Source organism: Lygodium microphyllum, chromosome 26 (assembly GCF_053477565.2).
Source record: "Lygodium microphyllum isolate KBCC chromosome 26, Lygodium_microphyllum_v1.1.10, whole genome shotgun sequence".
NCBI classification, from domain to species: Eukaryota; Viridiplantae; Streptophyta; class Polypodiopsida; order Schizaeales; family Lygodiaceae; genus Lygodium; species Lygodium microphyllum.
In genome coordinates, this window is record NC_141160.1 from 105,183,552 (window position 1) to 105,193,524 (window position 9,973).

At 43.2% G+C, this 9,973-nt stretch overlaps 1 protein-coding gene across 1 annotated transcript in view; it reads left to right on the forward strand.

Moving 5' to 3' along the window:
- LOC148013635 (uncharacterized) overlaps positions 1-9,449 on the forward strand; it is a 45,071-nt gene extending 35,622 nt beyond the window's left edge. The window contains exon 7 of the mRNA XM_087667992.1: positions 8,707-9,449. Coding sequence (XP_087524118.1) covers positions 8,707-9,222 — 516 coding nt within the window. The 3' untranslated portion in view covers positions 9,223-9,449. The remainder of the gene's footprint in view (positions 1-8,706) is intronic.
- Positions 9,450-9,973: the final 524 nt, after the last annotated feature.

Here is a 9,973-nt window from a genome sequence, read left to right on the forward strand (position 1 = left end):
GCCAATGGTCAGACTGCAAAGCCTCCTTCACTGAAGTGGACTCTCGATCCTACATAACATGGGTCATCAAACAATAGTCAGAGCAAATAAGCTCTGTAGAATGTGCCTGGTTCCTTCGTGACCTTAGCGGTCCATCTTGCGGTTCCCACTCCTCAAGGACTCCCTCGATCGTTGAATCTTGGAGTATGTCACCTCAAAAGGAGTCATCTTGTCAACGGCTGAAGTGAGAGATTGATTGAGGATGTGAATTGCGGTAGCCATTGCCTCGGCCGGCAGAAACTGAGGTGTCTGTTGGTGCTCCATCATGATGCGCACCATCTTGATCACATTTCGATTCTTCCGCTGCAAAATGCCATTCTCTTGAGGAGTGCTGGTGTTAGCAAACTCCTGGTGAATGCCTCTATTTGCAAAAAAACAAGCAAACTCATTAGACATAAATTCACCGCTCTTGTCGGAACGCAAGGTCTTCAGTCGTCGGTCAGATCAGTTCTCCTCAAAGAGAAGCCAACCCTTAAGTGAGAGAAAGCCTCCGATCTCAATGTCAAGAAATAGGTCCATGTCATCCTGTTATAGTCATCTACGATCAACATGAAGTACAAGCTCCCTTTCAGGGACTTGGTCCTCATCGGGCCATAAAGATTTGTAGATACAAGCTCCATAGGTGAAGTAGACCGCTGCGAAGCTTTGTTGGGAATCGCATCTCGATACAGTTTCCCACGAATGTAGGAGATACATGGCTGATGGCTCACCACTATGTCGGACAAACGATCCTCGTGACGCCTTTCGAAGGTACTCCTAGTTCAAGTGGCCAAACCGAGCATGCCGTTGCTCGAAGGTGTCTGAGAAGTAAGAAAAAGAGAGATAAGAGCTGTAGAAGACTTCAATTTGGAGATGCCATTCTCCTCATAACCTGTAGAGAGAACCTTCCTCGATCCATGATCAAGGACTCGAACAACATCACTGTCAAACTCCACCAAGAGGCCAAGAGAACAAATCTTATGGACCGAAAGGAAATGATACCCTAAGCTTGGCACATGCAACACTTTGGAAGTGTAGGTATCACCGCGTCCATCTCGAATCAGCTACATCTCACCCCGTGCAACAATAGACATCGAAGAGCTGTCTCCAATGAGAATTTACCCACGCGAAGGGCGCAAATGGGCAACACGAATGGGAGAAGAAGTCATGTGCCATGAGGCACTACTGTCCACGATCCACTCTCGAGCCTGGGGAGCTGTCATCACAGCATTAGAAGTCATCGGTGTAGGGTTCTCAATGACTGCTAAATGTGGAAAAGCAACTGATGAGGGTGCAACCTCCGCTCCAGAATCCTTCGTGTTCTTCTTCTTGGTGTCCTTGTCTTTGTCGGGGGAATCCTTCTTCCAATGTTTGACCTTACCACAAATAGGGCAAGTCGATTCCTTCTCCTTGTCCTTCTTGGATTTGTTGTCCTCCTTCTTCTTCTTTTGGTCCTTCCCCTTCTTCTGAGAGGCTTGACCAACCAAAGTCTCCAATTTGGAAGCATTTTGTCCCTTCAATTGTTCCTCTTGGTCCAAGACCATAGGAACCAACTCTTTCCGTTGAAGAGTCGACCCCCGCTCGGATGCAGTAAGAGCAAAATAAAAAGTACCGAATCGTGGCGGTAATTGGGACAATAAAGTGATCGCCATGTCTTCGGAGAAAATAGGCTTTCCCACATTTTGAACCTGGATTTGAAGTTGCCGAAGCTTGTTGATGTGTTCTCGAAGCATTTCACGGACAAGGTCCGAATCTGCAGCTCCAAAGAAACCCTCTTCATCAGGGTCATGCGGTTATACATCTGGTCGAGCTCCAGCCATATCTCTCAAGCCATCGTCAAGTGCTCAATGTGAGCTATCACGACTGTAGTGCAAGATAGAAAAAGAAAAAAACGAATCCTGGCATTTAGTTTGTCCCAATGAGACTGGGCATTAGTCAACTCCACACGAGCATTGGAAGAGAGTTTCTAGGCTTCGACGGCACCGATGAGAAAGCTATCGTGATCCTCCTTGGATGGGAGGCTTGTGGGAAGAGATTACCCAACTAGGTGGCCCCGAAACCGCACTCGAGGGATGTGGCAGCTGGACATGTTCCGGTCGCTACATTCCTTGGTGAAGCTATACCACGATACCTGCGAAAATTGCATAGCTCATAACTTCCGATCCCTTGGGAAATGACGAAGATACCCTGAAGACATCAAATACACGTGTCACTGAGCTATGTTCTTGCGATATCACCAAACGGTTGGTTTCACCAAAACTGGTTCTCGCTAACAATGAGGTCTAAGGGTAACCTGCGGGAACGGACACCTCCTACGAGCCGACATCCAAGCTGGGCATGGCACTCCCTCTGCGGGAACCCGTCGTGGTGGGGCGTTTTACTGGGTGAGAGTTAGGGCAATCCTTTCTCAAGTCCTGGACTACCTGGGCTTCCATATGGGGGTCTTGGTGCCTATCCTCACTAGCCAAGTGGCTGGTCTCCCCGGAGCTATCAACCGAAGGGAGCGGAGGAAAGCGGATCCGTCCGCTGAAGCCGGAGGCGTAAGGGTTTGGCCTTGTGGTAGCGCGTGTATCAACGTACCATACTCACTTAGTGAACATGACATGAAGGTGCACACCCGACTCACAAAACAAAAAACATTGGAAGAGAGTTTGGACCCATCTCTTACCAAGGGCTTGCTGATCTCCTCTATCACAAGCTCCACCAAATCATAAGACTCTAGAATGGCCAACATCATCACCCTCCAGATGCGGTAATTGTCACCATCAAGCTTCTGATCTGATGGAAGAGCCGGTAGGACAGGCACCTTCCTATCCATGATCGCCTAGAACTTCAAATCAGTCTCTCTAGATATGTTCACCTGCAATGCTTGCACAAAAGCAAAATCAGCCCCCTCTGATTGTGTAAACGCAGCTTGTTAGGGTTGTTTTCTCTGCTTCCCGAACCTTCTTCAGCCGTAGGAGGCGATGAAAAGGTAAAATTTGCAGTGGAAGGCCTAAAACATAGTGTTCCTCCCCTTCGAACAGCAATAACCTGCAGCAAATTCACCAGCTGGACTCCTTTTCCGCACGCCCACACTTGCTTCAGTCTTATTTTGATGCGCAGCCCTCCCGCTCGCCCTGGAATGCTGAAAACACAGCCTTGTGTCACACTGAAGTCTCCTCTTTAGGTGGTTCTTCAATCAGCCAGTCCGATTTCACCGCTTCAATACCATATCAGAGTGCAGCGATGTGGAAGCATAGACAAAGACTGAGAGAGAGTGAACACAAAGAGGAGAGAGAGAGAGGAGACAGTTCAACACAGAAAATCTGCAATGTAGTGTGTTGTATAGGAATGCAGAAATATACATGCGTGCAAAGAAAATATCTGTGTGTGTCTCTGCCTTGAGATCCTCGATCTCCGTGAGTCCGCGCAGAGTCAGTCTTAGCAGGTCAACTCTGTTGGATGTCAGATCAGAATAACTGAAAGTGTGCTACTGACTGACTATAAATAGCCAAGAAATAATAGTACCCAACACCAAGTTAGCTGCAGTAAATGTAGCCAATTGCATAAAATATAATAAAAAATATGTCCTATTGCACCATGTGGCACTTGCGCAGACTGTTGACGTGGCTATTGACGTGTCTTGCTGACGTGGCTCTTGCTGTCTGTAGTGCTGATGTGGCCAAGGAATGATTCTCTAACAGGATACCCTTATTCGATGGCTGTACAACATCACCCTTTTGCTGATTTTTTGCATTTTGCTTAACTTTTCCTTTGCGTTTGAACTTGGAAAGCATTGCCACATCTCTTGAATGCAAATTTAGCATCTTGGTTTCATCCACATTGTGCAATAGCTCGCGCAAATCCTGTATGTAAGGTGATCTGTCATGCTATCACCCTCATCCATATTCACATTGGCTAACTCTCTATGGAGATAAGATATTATGGTCTCGTTACGTGCTGCAAATATATGCTCAAGTACATCCCTTGCTGATTTTAAGGTCTTACAAGACTGGATGTGTGGAATGATCGATCTTTTCACTAACAAGCCAATCAATGAAAGTGCATGTGTATCTTTTGAGTCCCATCTCCTTTGATCCTCAGTAGGAGGGGAGGAGGGGCAATAGCACCAGTAACTTGTCGTCTAACATTACGCTGAGATGTTTGAGGTGCAAGACCTCTTGGTCGTTGTAAACATAGCAGCTAAGAAACGCGTTTTTTGGAATTTGAAACTTACGAAATGTTTCTTAAAGTACGAAACGTTTCTAAGAGTAAAAAACGTAGGCGTTTTTCTTTTTTTTTTTGGGTGAGTTGGAAACCAAAACATGGTTTTTTTGACAAAAACTATTGGGCAATGTTAAACATGATGATGTGTAATAACTCGTGAGGGCTCAAAATTTTGGACAAAAGGCTGATTTTTTTGTGAATTTGTTTTGTTATTAGACTTTGTCAATCTAGTATCTATTCTTGTCTTGAGAGTTGAATATTATATGACTTTAGTCTCATTTATGAGTTATTTATGATATACTATGATTTATTCTCAATTTTGACATTTTGTCAGTTTGTTCTGAAATGAGAATCATGATGTTGTAACTTGACTCAATCCATGTTGTAGATAGGCTATTTACATTTTAATCTCAATTTTCTTCGTATGATATGTATGAATCATAATGTTTGAGTTCTAAACCATAGTATAGCTTGTCCAAAGACTGACTTTGACATAAGTGACAAGTCAATAATGGTTCAGGGATATGTAACGTATTATTCTCAATTGACTCTATTATTACTCAAGCTCAATTAGCCATTCTTTGTTTAAGAGAAAGTTCCATAGAGGTTTAGAACCTCTTTCCCTAGTCAAAACTATTAAAAATCCCTATATAAAAAACTCGCGTTTCTTATTTTACCCCCTCTTAAAAGAAAGTTACGAAACACATTTCTAACGTTTTGTTTCTAAACGTTTCTGATGTTTCTGGCTGCTATGGCTGCAAATCACGTGTAACATAGTTCCACAAGTCCTTTGCTACAAGAAGGTTGCGGACCACAAAACTCTACAACAGGTAGTTTGATCCATCAAGTTTGTCCTCCTGAGTGAGGACACCATGGATGTTGCTCTGATCATTAGTCTCTTGATATGCCATGTTGTCAGTAATGGACAAAAACCTATAGCCAAATACTTCTCTACTGAAGTATAGATTGTATTCCTTAGAGTACCAAAAATCCCCTTAGGATTATGCAATAAGTACCAAACTGTCATGCAAATGCCAAAGTGTGCCCAATTCGACTCAAATCAGTACTGAGCCAAGAAATACCTTCAATGCACTGTACCACACCTGCCTTGTAATGCGTGTCCTTGAAGGAATAAATTACAGCAACTTAATGCTGATTCTTATAAAATTTTTTCCAAAATTTACAGAATGCTCAATTTGACAGTTGCAACAATTAAATGTTGCTGTACAGCTTGTTTGTTGCCTTGGAATGCGTGTTAGACAAAAGCCCTAAATTTCTTTCTTAAATTAAAAAAAAATGAAGAAATTTGTATCTTAGATTTTGAATTTCGTCATTAATGTTACCTCGGGGTGTATGCCAATAATGACATGTAGTTGGAATTTGCTTGATGATGCGTGCTGGAGCCTCTAGGACAAAAAGCACGAGATTGTTTGCGCAAATGTTGATGAATTTGTGCAATGTTGGCATTTCCAATGAGGATTTGCATGTGGGATTGCAAATTCGACAAAAGCCCAAAATTTTTAGTGGAAATGTTAAAGAATCGAGAATTTTCTTTGAATGGTTGTCAATTTGAACTTTGGGAGTGAAAATTGACAAAAGCTCCAGATTTTGGGCGGCACGAGCTGAGATTTGGAAAGAGATGGCCAAATTGAATGGGAAATTGTAGAAATTTTGAAAAAACCCCGAATCTGAAATTAGGGTTTCAACACTTTTTAGGGTTTGCAGAAAATCACAGGTAGGACTGAGAATATGGTGGGCAGAGGTGAGAAAAAATAAGGGGCAGAGCTGAAAGCAACAGCAGCTCCTCCAAAACAATAGCTCCTCGGGCTTCTTGCGGGCTGTGCACGGGACTACGTGTAGTACTGCACTCAGGCTGAAAACAGTAGTAGCTCGTCCTTCTCTTCCTTGGGCAGAGAGTTGGCTGGTAGAAACAAGATGTTAGGCAGGGTGGCATGGGTTGACGGTGGTTGAACTGAATCCACATGTAGAACCTTGCTTTGATACCAAATGTTGGAAAATGACAGCCAGCTACGGAGGAGAGAAAAGACAGACAATGAGAGTGTTGAAGCAAAAGAGTAGAGTGTACTTGTTGAATTGAAAGAATGAGAATGAAAGGTACAAGATAGGTCTAAGATAGACCTAGCTCTAACTCAACTAGAGTTAACTGACTCTAACTCTTAACTCTAAGACTAGTGACGTAACTTTAGTTGTGTTCACACTAAGAACTGAAGAAGAACTAAAGACTAAAACATTGGGCACTACGCATAGAATTGGCAAATTCTAACAAATGGGTGGATTGGGCATCATGCAACAAGCATTGGATATAGCACGTCATCACGGATGCCTTTCGCTACCCATTTGGTGATGCTCGGGGTAGTTGGAGGCCATAGAGGGTGTCCTATTTTATTTGGCCCCTTGCACATGGGGTCTTGCTCACCAAGATGTAGTAGGATGGGGTTTTCAAGAGTTACCCACAGCAATGTTTGGAAACTCCAAAGCATTGCCTTTGGTCATGTGAGGCAGCCCAATTGGTGTGGAGAGGGGTCTATCGTATTCTTTGTGTGGCGCTGGGCCCAAGGAGTATATCTTGGGGGCATTCTATGGGCAGTCAGCTAGCCAAGGGCGCCACTACTATATGAGGTTGAGATGCATGACACGATCTTAATCATTGAGGCAAGTTCTTGTGCTGTGGTCAGCTTGATGCATTACCCATCCATCAAGTACTGGAGCCTATTGCATCGCATTTAGAGGTGTGGGAGATTATTGGGAGCCTCACAAGGTGGCATATCTCAAAGTTGTGCTGTCAGCTGATTTTTGGCAGGGAATGCCTCTTTGTATACGCAACCTTGGTAGAGCTTTGGCCGTTCATCATTCACTCACTCCATGGCCCCAGGTTGCATTCTGTGTGCATAGGGAATGTTTGTTTTGTACAGTTTTGTATGGTTCTTGTGCGTTCAGCCAGTTGACCATTTCATATGACCCATACTCCCTCTCCCTCTCCCTCTCCCTCTCCCTCTCCCAATCCCACTTTCACGTACACTCCCTGTCCCTCTTTCCCTCTCTTTTCCACTTTCACCCATGCCTCCTCTTCCTCTCCTTCCATATCCATCTCCCTGTCCCTCTCTATCAAGTTTCATCTGTACTCCCTCTTCCTCTCCCTCTCTCTCCCCTCCCCCCTCTCTCACTTTCAAGTTCATGACACTTTGTACTTTCCATAATCTATGTTTAAGTTGCATATGTTATATTTGTGTAAGCTGATTTTACAGGTGGTGGTACACTTCTTGGCTTCTTTTGCCCAAACCCCAAGACTGCAATGAGAGGCTTGTATATATGATTGTTTTGTGATTTTGAGTCAGCTCCAGTGAGACTATTGAGCACATGTACTTCATTGTAAAATTCTTCTGAGTAATATAATTAGGCACATTTTTACTGTTTAAAAAAACGGAAACTTGTTCAACTTCACACAACCAGGAAGCGTAGGTAGGAAATGGGCTTGTATCTGATTCTTTCTATACAAGTTAGTGTAATAGCAAGTTCTGTTGTAAGCATTGGTTTCCTCTTTCTAAACATTTAAGACGTTGTCACCTTGGGCTTCTCTCCAATTCTTCATACAAGCCACTGTTGCTGTACTGTTTCAAGCGTGTTATCCTCTCTGAATGATAGGATTTTGGCATAACTCTTACACGTATATTGTGCATGTCGCAGAAGGCCATGATATGTACAGGACTGCTTTGTGTACAGCCTTTTTAGCTACCGTGAATCTGGAAAATGATGTGCTGTAGCTTCCTTTGATTCATCACTTGGGCTCAGGTGGCCTGTTGCTAATTTAGCCAGGAGATAGTTTCAGACTTGTGAATCATGTTTGTCATGTTTTGGCTTTAGCTTTCTCAATTACTTTGCCCTTTAGCTTATGTGGTGGGTTGCAGCTAGAGTTGGGGACCATGTCCTAGATCCAAGTTTCATAGGGATGCTGGAGTTCTTGCCTACGGCATTTTCAGGTTGCATGACCTAAGTCTTTATTAAACTGTCTGGATTGTGTCTAAGTTTAGCTTATGGGTTTGATTACATGTTTACTTGCTGGTGAATAGATTTTATTGGGTCATGGTCCTTAGGTGATGTATTTAGACATTGCCTCTTCTGTTTGTTTTTTGTTCTTTTTTTTCCCCCAAGACCTTGCTGCATGATGCAGCAGCCTTGAAAAGGGACAGGACTTTTGGTAAAGGTGCTTTTTCTCGATTTTCATAATGGCAGCAGCCTATCTTTCACAAAATACATTAAAAAGAACAACCCCATTCAAACATTTCAAAGAAGTGCTAGGATTCCAGAAACCCACTGGGTTCCCATTTCTGCCCATGGTTAAGAACTCATATTGCATATACTTTCTATATCCTAGTCGCTAAACTGTAGTGACATAACCGTGTTTTTGGTTTTTGGATGTCAATTATATATCTTTTGAACTTTATTCTGTTGGTTTTGCAGTTCGCACCTACATACCATGACTATGTTCTTTATAGTGATGGCAGTCAAGAAGTTCCGACAAAATACAGGGTTCGTACTTTTGTCCCAACCGGACAGGAAATGGAAACTTTACGTAAACATAAGCAGATGTTTGGGGCTGGGAAGCTAGATGATACTTCCTCTTTGGGTTTGCCAGATACACAGTCTCCTGCCAGAGTAACCAAGGAACCAGATCCAATGCAGAACCCACTCTTGTTCGATCCACACAATCCCTTCTCACTAACATATGACCTGTCTCCTCTGGATGAGGTGGGCCATGTGCCAAACATGTCCGTTCCTAGTGCATTGGTGGCTGAAAGAAGGTCAGGCACAGCTGCAGGAAATGGTGATAGCAGGCGCACAAGTTTGGGGGATGAGGCTCTGGAGACCACGAGGCTAGCACCCGGTAGAAGAAGGTCATCACAGGGGGTTCTTGCTGATGAAACAGATTCTTATGGTGAACAGTATCAGTTTGTGGAAGGCTACATTCAAAGATGAGGTTGATAATGAGCATGGATCTATGCCCAACTCTTGGCATTTTTAGTAGTAGTAAACAGGTTGTATGTATAGCTTTTGTATAAGTTCACATTTTGTACTAGTTAAGGCCATCCTTCTCTCTGGTTTTTAAAAGAGAATGTGCGGGCAATGCCCCTCTGAAGCCAATCTGATGTCTTAGCTGGCCATTTTTTAACATGGTGTCACTATTCCAACCTCTCTTTCATTGATTTGTTGAGTATTTATGATGACTTACATGATTGTGCTGAATTTGATGTGTTCGATCTCAGGTGATTGAAGTATCACCTTGCAATAATATTGCTCTTATTATGAAGATACTGTATGGTGCTAATTAATCCATCTTATCGAGGGACTACTATAATTTATGCTGCAATCTTGCGTTTGTCTGTGAGACACTCCTAGAGGTGTGGGAGGGCCCAGGGGTCATGATATCATTGTGTCAAAGTAATCCAGTATCATTGGTTAAAAGTTTGTACTTTGGAAGCCTGTTCTGTTCACAATTTCAAAGTCTCCATAATGCAGTGCTCTGATTAATTGAGCTACCCTTGGTTTTGGTGAGCTAACTTTTCAATATTGACAAGGCAGGGAGCAGGGAAGACAGGGATATGGAAAGCATGTTTTGAGAGAGAGAGAGAGAGAGAGAGGTTGAAGCTTAGAGTATCTATTATGTAATATTTCACTGAAATTATCATTTTGGCATGGAAACTAAAGGGGAATACGGTATGCAAGATTG